The sequence below is a fragment of the Ahaetulla prasina genome, chromosome 6, assembly GCF_028640845.1.
Source record: "Ahaetulla prasina isolate Xishuangbanna chromosome 6, ASM2864084v1, whole genome shotgun sequence".
Lineage (NCBI taxonomy): Eukaryota > Metazoa > Chordata > Lepidosauria > Squamata > Colubridae > Ahaetulla > Ahaetulla prasina.
Window position 1 is genome coordinate 111,203,779 of NC_080544.1, and position 17,598 is coordinate 111,221,376.

The 17,598-nt window shown below is 45.7% G+C and overlaps 1 protein-coding gene across 1 annotated transcript in view; it reads right to left on the bottom strand.

The window, feature by feature from the left end:
* PSMD1 (proteasome 26S subunit, non-ATPase 1) overlaps positions 1-17,598 on the bottom strand; it is a 162,367-nt gene that overhangs the window by 29,488 nt on the left and 115,281 nt on the right. Inside the window, exon 19 of the mRNA XM_058188640.1 lies at positions 4,463-4,565. Within this exon, the coding sequence (XP_058044623.1) occupies positions 4,463-4,565 (103 nt within the window). The remainder of the gene's footprint in view (positions 1-4,462; positions 4,566-17,598) is intronic.

Genomic DNA, 17,598 nt, shown 5'->3' on the forward strand with positions numbered 1-17,598 from the left:
TCTACATCATCTATCTCCTTCCTTCCTTCCTTCCTTCCTTCCTTCCTTCCTTCCTTCCTTCCTTCCTTCCTTCCTTCCTTCCTGTCTGTCTGTCTGTCTGTCTGTCTGTCTGTCTGTCTGTCTGTCTGTCTATCTATCTATCTATCTACCTACCTACCTACCTACCTACCTACCTACCTACCCTGTTTCCCACAAATAAGACGTCCCCCTGATAATAAGCCCAATCGGGCTTTTGTGCGTATGGCAATAAGGCCAAGCACTTGTTTCAGGGTTCAAAAAAATATAAGACGGTCTTATTTTCGGGGAAACATAGTATCTATCTATCTACCTACTACCTACCTACCTACCTACTTACTTACCTACCTATCATTATCTATCATCTTCCTTTCCTTTCCTTTCCTTTCCTTTCTTCCTTCCTTCTTTCTTTCTTTCTCCCTTCCGTCCGTCCTTCCTTCCTTCCTTCCTTCCTTCCTTCCTTCCTTCCTTCCTTCCTTCCTTCCTTCCTTCCTTCCAGATGTAGTATTGTCCAGCTCTCTGGTATATTTGTTTACTTTCACGTAATGACTCCGGCAGGCCCTGCGGTATAATTTGTATAATTAATGAATGATGACGCTCCCTCCATCTCCTCAATATTCCCCCTCTCATTACATTTCCCATAATACTTCTGGCTAGAAAAAAAAAAAAGCAAAGCCATGATTTGTACTTTTTCTTCTTCTTTTGGTTCTCTGCCAGGGAACAAATGGACGATAATGGAATAACTGGAGGTAGCCATTCTGCATGTTACTTTGCCATAATGAGCGAAGATGTAAAAGGCATCTAAGATGCATGACTAGTATCTACGCAGAGAAGAGAATCGACATTTATGCCCGTTTGGATGGCCTCTGCTGTCTGAAGTGGCTCTTCTGTCCCAAAGGGGCTTTTTTTCCAAGAGGCAACTGGACTTTCTGGTTTTTCTTTGAAGACGTCTCACTTCTCATCCAAGAAGCTTCTTCCGCTCTGACTGAATGGTGAGGAAGGGAAGGATTTATATTCCTTGCAGACAAAGCTGGTCGTTTGCATCCTTTTAGAGAGTCATTAAGGGACGCGATGGCTCAGTGGCTAAGATGCTGAGCTTGTCAATTGAAAGGTCGGCAGTCCCACGGTTCGAATCCAGAGTGCTGCATAACTGGGTGAGCTCCCGTGACTTGTCCCAGCTTCTGCCAACCTAGCAGTTTGAAAGCAGGTAAAAAATGCAAGTAGAAAAAATAGGGACCACCTTTGGTGGGAAGGGAACAGCGTTCCGTGCGCCTTTGGCGTTGAGTCATGCCGGCCACATGACCATGGAGACGTCTTCGGACAGCGCTGGCTCTTCAGCTTTGAAACGGAGATGAGCACCGCCCCCTAGAGTCGGGAATGACTAGCACATATGGGCAAGGGGGAACCTTTACCTTAGAGAACCCTCTGGAACGAACTTCCCCCAGGACTCCGTCAACTTCCCGACCTTCGAACCTTTTGCCGCGAGCTTAAGAGACATCTATTTATTTGCGCAGGACTGGGCTAGGATGTTAATTTTAATTTAGTTTTTAATGGGGTTTTTGTATTTTAATTATAATTTTTAAATTTGGCCTTATTTAATAAGTTTTTTAATTAGCGTTTTATCTTGTATTTATATCTTGTTTTTGTGTTTTTAATAGGCTGTAAACCGCCCTGAGTCCCTTGGGAGATAGGGCGGTATAAAAATGTGATTAAATAAATAAATAAATAAAAGAATCGTTGAGGCCACCTGGAGGTTTGTCTGTGTCCTCAGGGTCACCTGAGTGGTGCAAATCGGAGTGCGGCCTTCTTGGAACTGCTGAAAGGACCATATTGTGGACTGGAGAGAGATGATATCGTATCATTCTATCAATCACATCGATGAGGCTCCGCGCCCATCTGCACCACCTGGGAGACCCCGAGGACACAGATAAACCTCCAAGTGGCCTCAACGACTCTCTAAACGGGATGCAAATGACCACCCTGTGAGGTGCTTTGGGCTAAGAGGAGAGCTTTCATACTTAAGGGAAGACAAGAGCTCAAGAGTCTCCCGTTTCCTTAGCAAATTGACTCGGAATAAATAATTCATGAATCCAGTGAACAACAAGGCCATGTTCTGAATAACAAGGCCAAGAGCACAGAGCCCACTTCTAAAGAAGCACAAACACACACACACACAGAGCAATAGGCCAACACCAAATTTAAACCGAGAAGCGGGAACCAAACGAACAAGTCGGAAGGTCTGGATAAAGAAATCTTTGCCCACGCTGGTATTATCTTCTGTACTATCCTCTCACATGGGGATGATGATGATTCTATTGCTTTGCAGGTACCCTGAGAGCTTCTGTACTGGAGACAAATTCCTCGTGTGTCTAATCACGCTTGGGTCAAATAAAAAGTTCTGTTCTCTTCTCGATTCTCTGTCCTGTCCTGTCCTGTCCTGTCCTATCATGTTTCATTCCATTAACCTATCCTATCCTATCCTATCCTATCCTATCCTATCCTATCCTATCCTATCCTATCCTATCCTATAATTCAATTCAATTCGATTCTAGAATAACAGAGTTGGAAGGGACCTTGGAGGTCTTCTAGTCCAGCCCTCTACTCAAGCAGAAAACCTTACATCATTCCAGACAAACGGCTGTCCGGTCTCTTTTTGAAAACCTCCAGTGTTGGAGCATTCACAACTTCTGGTGGCAAGTCGTTCCACTGATTAATTGTTCTCACTGTTAGGAAATTCCTCCTTAATTCTAAGATTGGTTCTGTCCTGGATTCGTTTCCAACAGTTGCTTCTTGTCCTGCCCTCAGGTGCTTTGGAGCAGGGGTCTCCAACCTTGGCAACTTTTAAGACTTGTGGACTTCAACTCCCAGCTTTGCTGGCTGAGGAACTCTGGGAGTTGAAGTCCACAAGTTGCCAAGGTTGGAGACCCCTGCTTTGGAGAATAGCTTGACTCCCTCTTCTTTGGGGCAGCCCCTGAGATATCCCATCACTGCTATCATGTCACCGCTAGTCATTCCATTCCATTCCATTCTTTTTGTCTATTCTATTCTATTCTACTCTATTCTATTCTATTCTATTCTATTCTATTCTATTCTATTCTATTCTATTCTATTCTATTCTATTCTATTCTATTCTATTCTATTCTATTCTATTCTATTCTACTACTCTACTCTACTCTAAACTCTTCATATTATACATTAATGATCTCTGTGACTATATTAAAAGTAATTGTGTTCTTTTCGCTGATGATGTCAAACTATTTAACACTACCAATATAGCTACCCTTCAAAAAGACCTTGACTTTGTGTCAGTATGGTCAAAAACCTGGCAACTCCAAATCTCAACCAGCAAATGCTTTGTCTTACACATTGGAAAAAAGAATCCAAACACTAAGTACATACTTGATGGACATTACCTTACTGATGACCCCCACCCTGTTAAAGACCTTGGAGTTTTCATATCCAATGATCTACGTGCCAAAGCCCACTGCAACTACATCGCAAAAAAGGCTTTAAGAGTTGTTAACCTAATATTATGTAGCTTCTTCTCCAGCAACACTACACTACTTACCAGAGCTTATAAAACATTTGCTAGACCAATTCTTGAATACAGCTCGCCTGTCTGGAACCCATACCACATTTCAGACATCAATACAATTGAATGTGTCCAGAAATATTTTACAAGAAGAGTTCTCCACTCCTCTGAATACAACAAAATACCTTATGCCACCAGACTTGAAATCTTGGGTTTAGAAAACTTAGAACTCCGCCGCCTTCGACAGGACCTGTGTTTAACTCATAGAATCATCTATTGCAATGTCCTTCCTGTTAAAGACTACTTCAGCTTCAGTCACAACAATACACGAGCACACAATAGATTTAAGCTTAATGTTAACCGCTCCAATCTTGATTGCAGAAAATATGACTTCTGTAACACAGTTATTAATGCTTGGAACACACTACCTGACTCTGTGGTCTCTTCTCAAAATCCCCAAAGCTTTAACCAAAAACTGTCTACTGTTGACCTCACCCCATTCCTAAGAGGTCCGTAAGGGGCGTGCATAAGAGCACAAACGTGCCTACCGTTCCTGTCCTATTGTTTTCTTTCTTTCTTTCTATTCTATATTCTACTTTATTGTCTATTGTCTATTGTATTGCATTGCATTGCATTGTATTGAACTGCACTGCACTCAATTCTATTTTTAGATAAGTTTACCAATGCATATACAAATGAAGACAATTTGTATTGGAAATGCATTGTATTGGAATTTCTGTGTCTCAGGACTACAGCCTCCAGAATTCTCAGCCCCAGGTGCCTCAAACTGCGGTTCAAAATCCCAACGTGACTGAAGGTTGAGAGAGGAACTTTCTTAAAACAAGGGATAAAACTTTTTACGTTACGTATCTAGGTATGCATAAATATTTCAGAGCCGGAACACAAATGACTTACCTGCATCCAATATACCCTGAGCCAGGATCGCACCAAACTTAGCCATCACATCATCGTGTTTATCGTTGATGACCTTGGAGTAAAGTTGCCTGAACTGGCTGACCTGGAAGAGAAAGGTAAAAAAATAATAATTTTTTTGGGGGGGTTTAAAAAAAAGTGTTCCCTAAGAGTCCCCTAAAAGTGAAATGTATAAACTGAATGAACGGCTATATAAATAAATAAAGCAGCCGCATAAATTGAATAAATATCTAGATGAACAAACTCTAGGTTATAGATAGACCTGGACTTACAACCATTCATTTAGTTACTGTTCAAAGTCAGAACGGCAACGAGAGGAGTTTTTCACACTTACGACCGTTGCAACATCCCCAAGGGCCATGAGATCAATATTCAGAGGTGTGGCAACTGACTCATATTTATGACCGTTGCCGTGTTCCGGGGTGGTGGTCACATGATCCCCTTTTGCGCCCTTCTTACAAGCAGTCATTGCGGAAGCCGGATTCACTTAGCGACCGTGTTTTCAGCTTAATTAAAACATATGAAGAACAGCTGCAGGATTTGGGTTTGGCTAGTTTAGCGAAAAGACTAAGGGTGACAGTAGCAGTATTTTGGTATTTGAGGGGCGGCCCCAAAGAAGAGGGGGCAACTCCGGACCTCCGGACCTTCAAACGGGAACGGAAGACTTTATTATTTCATCGAGCAGGACTAGCCTAAGTGTATTTTTAATTGTAAATTTTAAGGGGTTTTATGTCGGTCTATGACCATTTTAGTTTGATTGGCCTACTAAATATTTTGTTTTTAAATTCTTTTTAAATTTGCTATTTATTCTTTGTATTTTAATATGGCTGTAAACCGCCCTGAGTCCTTTGGGAGAAGAGCGGTATAGAAATTGAATTATAAATAAAAATAAATAAATAAAAACTTATTTTCCAAAGCATCAAAAGGCAGGACAAGAAACAATGGATGGAAAACTAATCAAGGAGGGAAGTACTTCGAAATAAAGAGAAACTTCCTAACAGTTAAGGACAATTAGCCAGTGGAACAGCTTGCCACAAGAAGTTGTAGATCTTCATCACTGGAGGTTTTCAAGAAGAGCCTGGACAGTCCCTTGTCTGAAATGGTCTAGGATCTCCTGTCTGAGCAGGAGGCTGGACTAGAAGACCTCTAAGATCCCTTCCAGCTCTATTCTGATCATTTCAGATGGGTTGACGCCCTACGGATGAAGGACCTTCTCAAAAAGAAGGATGCATTTAGCTCAATTTTTTTTTTCCGACACAAGGGGCAAGAGCCAAAATCATTCCCGACAAAGGTTCCCTCCCCCCGAGCAAGTTACAAATCAAGAAATGCCATTAGCCGAAAGATGAAAACCCTTTGGCTAACAACTGGGGTGGTGCCGCCATCTCATTCCTGCGGTTGTGAGGATTTGTGGGTTCAAGCTATTTACAAGTCCTTGACAGTTCCTATAAACTTGGGAAATGACTGGGGGAGGGAAAAAAAACCCATTAGCCAAACGGGCCAGGATCTGAAAATTCACACAACGATTAAATCTTCAGAGAAAACAGGATGAAGGATGAAGCTTGGAGACGCTCCGTAGATCTGCAAAAGTTCAGGCTGGCGTCGGGAGTCCGACAGGTCCTCTGTGTCCGACGACGGGGCAGAAAGAGCTCGGCTAGGCCTCTCTTAAGGGTGGGAGTTATTTAATGCCACCATTGAGGGTGGAATGATTCATCGGTCCGGTCTCTACTGGGAAGCAGGAGATACCTTCCTCTAAATTAAAACCCCAGAACCCCCTTAACTTCTGAAATAGAACAAATCTGAGTTTCCCTGAAGAGGTGTCAACTTTTAGAAGCTGGAGGTTCCTCTGAACTTGGTGGTTTTCTTGCAGGTGTTTCATTACTGATGACGTTACCTAGTTTGGTCATGAAATGTCTGCAAGGAAACCACCAAGCCTGTTGTGTCTGCGCCCCCCCGAGCCGGGCCCCCTGCCAGAAAGTGACTTGGAAAGTGAGGGGGAAGGGCCGTCAGGACTTACCTCGGGAGCACCGGCTTCCCTGGCTCAGCTCCAGGAGCCAGAGGCAGGCCAGGTGGAGGAGATAACGAGGCCTCCATCCCCTGACTCTTTCCCCCCCCCAGGCCACACCTCCAGACCCAGCTGATGGCAATCAGGCCTGGTTGGACCCTAGGTTTCGTAGGCAGGAAAGGAGGGAACAACAGAAGCAGAGGCGGGGCAGACCTAGGAAGTGCTGAGTCATGGAGCCACACCCCACAGGATATAAAGGGAGTGAGCACTGCTGTGTCTCTTCGTAGCTGGCAAATCAACGGATTAACTGAGAGCTGAAGTGACTCACCAGCGTCGAGGGAGATATCAGAGAACTTGGCAGACATTCGCTATTCTGCTGCCAGAGCTGATAGTGCCGGCTAATTAAGCCATCACTCGGACGGAGGCGAAGGAGGACAGAACAAAGCCAGTGGTGGGTTTCAAAAATTTTCGCTACCCGTTTGGGGGGCGTGGCTAGATGTGGGGGAGATGTGACCGAGTGGGTGTGGCCATTTTGACATCACTCACGCTCACACCCACTCAGTCACATGACCCCCCCAACCTAGCCACTCCCACAGGAAAAGGTAGGAAAATTTTTGGAATTTCGGAATCTACTCCGCCCTCCCTTTGCCAGTCGCCCCCGTTTCAGAGGTGGGTTTCAGCAGGTTCTGACCAGTCCTGGAGAACTGGTAGCGGAAATTTTGAGTAGTTTGGAGAACCGGTAGTAAAAATTCTGACTGGCCTCTCTCCCACCCCCCCACCCCGCTCATCCGATGGCCTGTCCATCAAGAATTACTCTTTTGATGGCTAGAAAGATGAAGGACAGGAACAAGGAAAGGAGAGAACAGATGTTGCACAATTTTTATATATTTTAGATCAGTGTTTCTCCACCTCAGGAACTTTTAAGATGTGTGGATTCAACTCCCAGAATTCCCCAGCTGGCTGGTGGAGTTGGAAAAACACTGTTTTAGGTGGCAACTTCTAGATTGACCTTGAAAAAATAAATAAATGGGAGACAGGTAGAGAATTCCAGAGGTGCAGCCTAGACTGACATGTCCAAAAACATCTCAGAAGGAGCAGATCCACTGGGACAGCTTAGCCCCGTGATGGTGAACCTATGGCACACATGCCACAGGTGGCACACATAGCCGTATCAGTGGGCACACAAGCTCAGCTCCGGTGCGATTTTTGGGCCTTCTGGGCCTACCATAAGTCTGCCTGCCAAAGTCTCCCTTATCTTGGGGTTGCCGTGCAACCAGGAAGTCAGCAATCCAAGCCGAATGTTCAGCTCAATTCTCCATGAGACAAATAGTTCAGCTCAATTTTTGCTCGTCACGGAGCAGAAGAGCAGCCAGGGCTGCTTTTATACTCTGTGGGGTGTGGCTCCGTGACTCAGCACTCTCTAGGCCTGCCCCACCCCTTCCTTTGTTGTAGCCGCCTCTCATATCTCCGAAACCTGGGATCTAGCCACGCCGGGTTGCCATCAGCCGGGTCTGGAGGCATGGCCTGTGGGGGGAGAATCAGGGGACGAAGGCCTCATTATCTCCTCCACCTGGCCTGCCTCTGGCTCCTGGAGCTGAGCCAGAGAAGCCGGTGCTCCAGAGGTAAGTCCTGATGGCCCTTCCCCCTCACTTTCCGAGTCACTTTCTGGCAGGGGGCCCGGCTCGGGAGGCGCAGACACAACAGGGTGTGTGTGTGTCCCGCACGCATGCGTGGGGCACATAGAATAATGGGTGTGAGCACACGCTTGTGCGACACCCCCCCGCCCCTCCCTCCTGACACGCGATGGCAAAAAGGTTAGCCATCACTGGCTTAGCCAGTGGTAGGATTCATATAATTTAACAACTGGTTCTCTGCCCTAATGACTGGCTGGGTGGGCGTGGCCATGGTGGGCGTGGCCGGGGGGGTGACAGGCAGCACTCGTCCTCCTGCACCCCCCTGGGAGCAAAAACAGGGCACCTGGGGACTCTGGAAGGGAAGGGGAGGGGAGGGGCCAGCCAGCAATTTAACAACCGGTTCGGCCGAAGTGGTGCGAACCGGCTGAATCCTACCACTGATCTTAGCAGATGTCGCTAGCCGACTCGGCTGTCTTCAGATGGACCTTACCTTCACTGTTCTTCTTTTAATGCATCTATTAAACGAGAGGTTTCTATTTTGAAGGCCGAGCTACCACGGACAATCGTGAATTAAACGAAAACCTATTTCTTTCCCCTGCCATTCCAGACATCCTTCCTTTGTGGGTTAAAAGTGCGGCTCCTTCAATTTTGAGGTGGGGCAGAGGCTGAGCTAAAAAGGGATGGATGTTATTTTTAGAGCAAGGATGGAAAACCAAGAAGGTTCTGCGTCCTCTCCAGCTGAAGTTCTTTGAAGTTTTGCAGCCTCCGAAAAGGCCCAGGGGATTCATTAAGCATCCAGATAAATTTATATTGATTTGATCTTTGGGTGTGGCTGTTTATTTCATGTAAAATGAGATGGGCTTTGCCACATATTGTAACGTATGAAAACCACAGTGCCTAAAAAAAATATTCCGCACGTCTTGGCTACCCAACTGTGGAAGCTGCGGGTAAAGCCCAATTTAAGACAGAAGAGAAGAACAGAGTCAGAAGGGGCACTCGGAGGTCTTCTAGTCCAACCCCGATTGAGAGTCATGCCCAGGACAAGATGGAAACCAGGATGGTGATTCATTTGGCTTCCTTGAAATTTTTTTTTTTTTTTTAACCATCTGGAGAGCCAAAACCAGCCAAAACAAATAAACTCTTGAGTTCTACCCATTCTGGCTGATCTCAAAAGCTAAGCAGGATTAAGACTGGTTGGTTTTTGGATGGGAGGCCGCCAGGAGAAGCTGAGGATTAGAGGTAGTTGAGCCTAGTCTAGTCTAATTAGAGGTAGTCCCTGACTTACGACCACAATCCACCGCTAAGCAAGACAATTCTTTTTTTTTTTAATTTACATTTATATCCCGCCCTTCTCCGAAGACTCAGGGCAGCTTACAGTGTGTAAGGCAATAGTCTCAATTCTATTTGTATATTTACAAAGTCAACTTTATTGCCCCCAACAATCTGGGTCCTCATTTTACCTATCTTATAAAGGATGGAAGGCTGAGTCAACCTTGGGCCTGGTGGGATTCGAGCCTGCAGTAATTGCAGGCTGCTGTGTTTTAATAACAGGCTATTATTCTTAAAGAAAGTTTTACCCTTTTTTCGGCCCCCTTTTGCCATAGCTGTTCAATGAATGACCGCAGTTGTTAAGTGAATCGGGCGGTCATTAAGCAAATCTGGTTTCCCGCATTGACTTTGCTTGTCAGAAGCTGGCTGGGAAGGTTACAAATGTGATCACACGACCTCTGGATGCTGCAACCGTCATATATGCGAGTCAGTTGCCAAGCCCCCAAATTTTGATCATGTGACCCTGGGGATGCTGCAACGGTTGTAAGTGTGAAAAACGGTCATAAGTCCCTTTTTTCAGTGCCGATGTAACTTCAAACAGTCACTAAACGAATGGTTGTAAGTCAAAGACTACCTGTATTAGCTAGAAAGAAAGTTTCTAATTATGTGTGCCTGTTTTCCTTTATTAGTCTTTTTTAATCCTATTTCAACTGTTAGCTTCCCAAAGTTATGTATATGACATGGGCAGCCATATCAATTTATTTTTTGTTTACATCTTACTTATTTTTATAAATAACTCAAGGTGGTGAACACACACAATACTCCTTCCTTCTCCTAACAACAACCCTGTGAGGTGGCTTGGGTTGAGAGGGAGGGACTTGGCTGAAATCACCAGCTAGCTTTCATGGCTAAGGCAGGACTAGAACTCACCGTCTCCTGGTGATTGGCCCAAAGTCACCCAGCTGGTGTTCACGCCTAAGGTGGGACTAGAACTCACTATCTCTTAGTGATTGGCCCATAATCACCCAGCCAGTTTTTCTGCGTGAGGTGGAACTAGAATTCTCAAGTCACCCAGCTGGTGTTCACGCCTAAGGTGGGACTAGAACTCACTATCTCTTAGTGATTGGCCCATAATCACCCAGCCAGTTTTCCTGTGTGAGGTAGAACTAGAACTCACAAGTCACCCAGCGGGCTTTCACACCTAAGATGGGACTAGAACTCATTATCTCTTAGTGATTGGCCCATCATAATCACCCAGCCAGTTTTCCTGAATGAGGTGGAATTAGAACTCACAAGTCACCCAGCTGGTTTTCACGCCTAAAGTGGGACTAGAACTCACTATCTCTTAGTGATTGGCCCATCATAATCACCCAGCCAGTTTTCCTGCGTGAGGTGGAATTAGAACTCACAAGTCACCCAGCTGGTTTTCACGCCTAAAGTGGGACTAGAACTCACTGTCTCCTGGTGATTGGCCCAGAGTCACCCAGCCAGTTTTCACGACTAAGATTGGACTAGAACTCCCATTCTCCTGGCTTTTAGCCTGGTGCTAAAAGACCAAACTGCTTCTGTAACAATTTAGTTTAACTAACGTATTAAATAAAAAAGTAAATTTAAAAATCCAGAAGCAATGGGAGATCCCTGCAGCCGAAAAAACAGAAGGGCCACCTTCATGAAATCCCTACGAATGAACTCAAAAGAGACTTTATCTTTCCTTAAAAAACAAGCCAGAGCAGGAATAAAGTTCTCCCACCAACTGTATCAAAATAACCAAGTAGGGCTCCTGTCCTACATTTTTTAGGACAGAATACTAAAAGTGTCTTCTTTTTCTGCAATTTGCTAGCTGCAGCAAAAAAAAAAACCCAGAACATTTAACTGGAACCTGAAAAGTAATAATTTTTCTCAAATTGATGCCATCCAGGAACCGTGAACCACAATTTCCATCACCCTGATAACTATTCTGGTTGCGGCTGTGCTTTTTCTTTATTGGCTGGGACGACAATCCTCCCTGAAGTAAAATCCAAAAAGATTTCCCTGGAATACCTAGCCTTTTTTTTACTTTTTATTTTGCAAAACAGAAAAGTTCTCCAGAGAACTTGACAGTGCGGCCCTAGTTTAATTACTGGTGCGGGAAAATCTCTTCCTTGTAACAGCAATTTATGAAATCTGGAGTGAAAAATCTGGAAATTGTATATAGCTCCATAATTTACAAACAGGGCAAGAACCAAAGAGTCCCGAAGTCCTAAGTTCAACTCAAAAACTTGGCTAAAGATTAGCGGTCCTGGGTGTTCATTACCCACACTTGGTAACATCATCAGTGCTAGAAGGGAGGAGGATAAGGAGGAGCAGGGCAAGGATTGTGGGGTCCTTGGTGCTCTCTGAGCTTGGTTGTCTTCTTGCAGACATTTAATTCCCCAAATTGTTGTGACCTAGCACACGAATAGTCCCCAAAACCTATTTTATTGTAACAGCTGAGAATTACGTTTATTCCCAGCTGAGTCCCAATTAGTTGCAAAAAACTCATCTGGGATAATCACCAACCTTTATCTCCTTTGACACGCTGCCAAAGACTTTATTTGGCAAAGCCCCACGGAGTTCAGACGCAAACAAGAGATGCCGACTGGAAACAGAGTTAACAACGTTGCTTTCCTGCAAAGGGCCCAAGTGCCTTTGCTTCTCTTTTAAGCCTTATGGGAGGGGCCAATCATCTCCTGGCCTTACTCCCGAGTTGTCCTTTTTGCTTTAGCTGCTCTTGCCTTCTGGCAGCTCTGCGCATGCGTGCACTAGGAACAGGCTCCTCCTGTTTCTCTGCCTCTCTGCTGTCCGACTCTGGGGGCTCTGGAGTCCGCACATCGCTCCCAGATGGCCCTGGCCCCATCTCTGCCTCTGATGCAGAGCCCTCATCCGGGCCTTACCCCAGACTCTAGGATTGGCCCATGTCCTCACTGTCCAACTCTGCCACCAACTCTGCAGGCTGCTGGCGGACCACAACACTATATATGTAACATTATCAGTGTTAGAAGGGAGGGGGGTTTGCTCTCTGTTTATATACCCTCCCTTCTAGCATCATGTTACCATGGCTGGCTGGGGAATTCTGGGAGGTGAAGTCCACACATCTTGAAGTTCCTGAGGTCAAGAAACACTGACCAAAACTGTAAGGAAAATACGCACCTTCTATTCCAAGACCCTCTTGCTAATCAGCCCCGGTGGTGGTGGGGATTTTTCTTTTGCAGCCCAACTAACCCTTCCTTGCCTTGTCAAAGAAAAAAATCCCATTTAAAAAAAAAACGTTTGTCTTATTCTGCTTATCCAGCTGCTTGCTCGGCCGTTCTGCCCGCTGGCTTTGGAGAAATATTTAAGAAACGGAGCGGCTTCGGTGCTGAGTGATTTTCACGGGTCTTTACAAACAAAACGAGTTGGCAGCTGCCACGGCTGAAAGATAACCGCCCCACGTAATTCATTTTCAAAATAAATTGAAATTTATAACTCGGTGCAGGGCAGCTGCTGAGCCTCTCAAAACGCTGTGCTTGATTTGGCAAGAAGCAGTGTGAAATTAAGCGATAATTCAAGAGATCACCAAGACGTGCATTGAGATGTTGGCTTGGTCTAAAACCGTTGGCTTAGCTAACCTTCTTCTCTCTCTCGAAGGACTTAAGGAACTGAACGGGTCCAGCCAACATCTAAGCCAGCGGTTCTCAACCTGTGGGTCGGGACCCCGTTGGGGGTCGAATGACGATTTGCCAGGGGTCCCCTAAGACCATCGGAAATATGGGAAGTATACTTGAGAGTCAAAGAATCGCGCTCCAATGGTTGACTCCACAAGCCAGCTGCAGGGTCTTCAAATCGCTAGCCGAATTCGGCTTCAAGCGCGATGAATTAAAAAAGAGAGCAATCTTTGCTCTGATGTCTCCCTCTCAAGCCAGCTGCAATCACTCCCAATCGCTAGCCTAATCTGGCTTCAGGCGCCATAAACTTAATAGGGGAGGAGTCTCCGCTTTAATGCCTCCGTCCTCAAGGCAATCGCAAGCAGTTCAGATCGCTAGCCAATACGGCTTCAGGCGCGATCAATTCAAAACAAAAATAATTTTACGGTTGGGGGGTCGAATGACGATTTGCCAGGGGTCCCCTAAGACCATCGGAAATATGGGAAGTATACTTGAGAGTCAAAGAATCGCGCTCCAATGGTTGACTCCACAAGCCAGCTGCAGGGTCTTCAAATCGCTAGCCGAATTCGGCTTCAAGCGCGATGAATTAAAAAAGAGAGCAATCTTTGCTCTGATGTCTCCCTCTCAAGCCAGCTGCAATCACTCCCAATCGCTAGCCTAATCTGGCTTCAGGCGCCATAAACTTAATAGGGGAGGAGTCTCCGCTTTAATGCCTCCGTCCTCAAGGCAATCGCAAGCAGTTCAGATCGCTAGCCAATACGGCTTCAGGCGCGATCAATTCAAAACAAAAATAATTTTACGGTTGGGGGGTCGCAGATCGTGGGGAATTATATTAAAGGGGTCGCCACATCATGGGGAATTGTATTAAAGGGGTCGCAGCACTATAAAGGTTGAGAAGCACTGATCTAAGCCATCTTTAAACATCCATACCAACGTCTAAGGCTGTAATGGCAAACCTGTGGCACGCAGAGCCATCTCTCCCGGCACACCAGCCGTCGCCCATTGCTCTTTTGGGGTCTGAGGCGCACCGGCCAGCTAGTCCTCATGCACACATGCACACCAGAAACTGGAGGACCAGGTGACCGACGCACATGCGCACACCGGAAACCAGGTCAGCTTCCCAGTGCGCGCATGCGTGCCGGGGAACTGTTCTTCCAGTTTCAGGTGCTCCCGTGTGTGCGCGCCAGGGAGTGCTCTTCCGGTTTCCGATGCTCCCCCGCGCATGCTCCCATTTCAGCACACGGTACCGAAAAGGTTCGCCAACACTGGTCTCAGCGAACCAGGTATGTTTAGCCTAACAAAAAAAAGATTTTTGTTAAAAAAAAAATAAACTCGACGGAGTTAGCACAGATGGCTAAATTGACTATTTTGATGAAAGAAAAGAACGTAAGTACTTTCGTTTTTACTTGGAAGCCACTTCTGGACTTTGTGCTCGAGGTGGGGAAACTTTTGACTTTTTGGTTTTGCTGATTCGATTGATTTGTCGTTACAGAAATGGCTAGTTTATACTATTATGGAAAAATAAAAAGTGGAGGTTTGATGTTAAAGCCTTATTCTACGCCAACGGAGGGAAATCAATGTCTTTTTTTCCCTTTTTCCTATCTTTTCTACACTTCTCCCTTCCTCTTTCTCTCCCTTTTGTATTTTATATTTTATATTATAAAATATATATAAGCATATATAAAATATATATGCTTTTGTATTTTATATTATAAAAAACTGAAAAAATCAGGAAAAAACCCCCGAACCATGTTTCACACTTACAACCGATGAACCATCCCCATGGTCACGTCATCAAAATTCAAGCGCTTGGCAACTGTCTCATATTTATGACCGCTGCAGTGTCCTGGAGTCACGTCATCCCCTTTTGTGACCTTCTGACGAGTAAATGGGGAAGCCAAATTCACTTCACCGCCAGGTGAGTAACTTAACAACGGTAGTGATTCGCTTAAGAACCGTGGGCAAGAAAGGTGGTAAAATGGAGCAGAGCTCAATTAACAACTGTCTGGTTTAGCAACGGAAATTTTGGGCTCAACTGCGGTCGTTCAGTTGAGGATCTCCTACAGGTTTAAAAAAGAGAAGGCTTAGGGGGTGACGTGATAGCAGTCTATCCAATATTTGAGAGGATGTCACAGTGAGGAGCGGGTCAATCTATTCTCCAAAGCACCTGAAGGCAGGAGAAGAAGCAATGGATGGAGACTCCTCAGCGGAAGGTCCAACCTGGGAACAAAGGAGTGAGAACAATCTGAGGGACAGGTTTGCCTTCTGGAATTTTGGTTGCGCCATCGCTGGAAATTTTGAAGAAAAGATTGGACAGCCATTTGTCCAAGATGGTGCAAGTTCTCCTGCCTTGGGCAGGGAGTGGGACTAGAAGAGGGGTCGGCAACCCACAGCTCTGGAGCTGCACATGGCTGCGGCTCCTTGTCGGCGGTCGGCTCCACAATTGATAGGGCTTTCGGTTAGGACAGGTAGAGGAAAAAGGGCGCCATGCTAGGGGGAGACTCTATGGTGGGGGAACCGGACTTCCAGATGGCAGAGGAAAAAGGAATGCCGCACTAGCAGGGGACTCTATGGTGGGGGTAGGGGTGGGAGGAGAACTGGACTTCCGGTCAGCTCCAGAATTGAACAAGGGGCTTCCGGTTAGGATCTTTGTGGCACTTTCAGTGTTTAAGGTTGGAGACCCCTGGACTAGTGCATCTCAACGGTTCTTTCCAGACTTGTGATTCTCCAAGTGCTTTCTACTATGGACATTTATGAACCTCTAGGAAAGTAATCGTTGTTGTGGTCCGCCAGCAGCCTGCAGAGCTGGCAACGGAGTCGGACAGCGATGTGGCTGAGGAAGAACACGGGCCAGTCCTGGAGGCTGGGGAAGGCCCGGATGAGGGCTCTGCGTCGGAGGCTGAGGTGAGGCCAGGGCCATCGGGGAGTGAGGTGCGGACTCAGGAGCCTCCAGAGACTGATAGTAGTGAGGCAGAGGAACAGGAGGAGCCTGTTCCTAATGCACACATGAGAAGAGCTACCAGAAGGCAAGAGCAACTCAAGCTAAGAGGATGACTCAGGAGTATGGCCAAGAGATGATTGGCCCCTCCCATAAGGCTTAAAAGACCAGCAATGGCGTTTGGGCTCTTTGTCGGAAAAAAATGTTGATAGACTGGCTCCTTTGACTTGCTGCATTTATTTCTTGTCGGCGTCTTCTGCTTCTGAACTTTTGCCAATAAAAGCCTTTGGCAGTTTGCCTAACTAGACCAAGCTTGATGATAAGACTGAAGAATTGTTTTCTGAAGAATTCGCTTTAATTTAGCTTGGACTACGCGGAGAATGAGTTAATATAGGGGCCTCTGGTGGCTCAACAGACTAATGCAGTCTGTTATTAATGGCAGCTGCTTGCAATTACTGCAGGTACAAGTCCCACCAGGCCCAAGGTTGACTCAGCCTTCCATCCTTTATAAGGTAGGTAAAATGAGGACCCAGATTGTTGGGGGCAATAAGTTGACTTTGTATATAATATACAAATGGATGAAGACTATTGCTTGACACAGTGTAAGCCGCCCTGAGTCTTCGGAGAAGGGCGGGATATAAATGCAAATAATAATAAAAAATTCTTAGCTGTTCTAATAAAGCCTGTTTTTGAACTGAGTGCATCTACTACTATCTACTTGTGCCTAGGTCGCAACAATCGTCACCATTTTCAAGACTCAACAAAACGCTTTAGCGGGTGGTCCACCTCCTGGAAGGTAGACCTTTCCCAGCATCTACCAAGACCAACTCGGTGATCCGTGCCTCTTGTCATGTGCACACCACCAAACGTCCACCCAGCAGCACGTCCACGCCGTGTTCTCAAAGGAAATTCTCAGAAGAGGACCAAGGGATTAGCAGGAGCACCCAGTGCGAGTCATTGTAGCTGTGACTCACTGGGCAGATGAAGCCCAGCCAACTCTGGATAGAGGTTATCGCAGAAAAAAATCTCTACCAGACCACCTCCTTCTCTCCCTCCTCCATGACGGTGAGTCATCAGCTTTCTTCACAGCTCCAACACTTGGAAAGGATTGCTCTCATTGTTCCAAAGAAGAACTAAAAGATGGACTTTCAAATTGTTTCAGACTTTTGTCGTTGTTCAGTTGCTGTGTCCGGCTCTTCGCAACTCCATGGACCACAGCACGCCACTGTCCTCCACTGTCTTCTGGAGTTTGCCCAAACGGATGTTCATTGCTTCAATGACACTATCTAACCATCTCCTCCCCTCTGCCGTCCCCTTCTCATTCATTCATTCATTCATTCATTCATTCATTCATTCATTCATTCATTCATTCATTTATTTATTAAACTTCTATACCGCACCATCTCCCGCAGGACTCAGGGCGGTTCACAGCCATATTAAAATACAACAATACCAGTATAATAAATAACAATATAAAAACAATTAAAACCAAATATTTGATGGCCAAATCACTAAAACGGTAAAAACCGATTTAAAACCCATTTAAAATTTCACTACAATATTTCTTAGGTTAGTCCAGCTCGCTGAAATAATAAGGTCTTCAGTTCACGTTT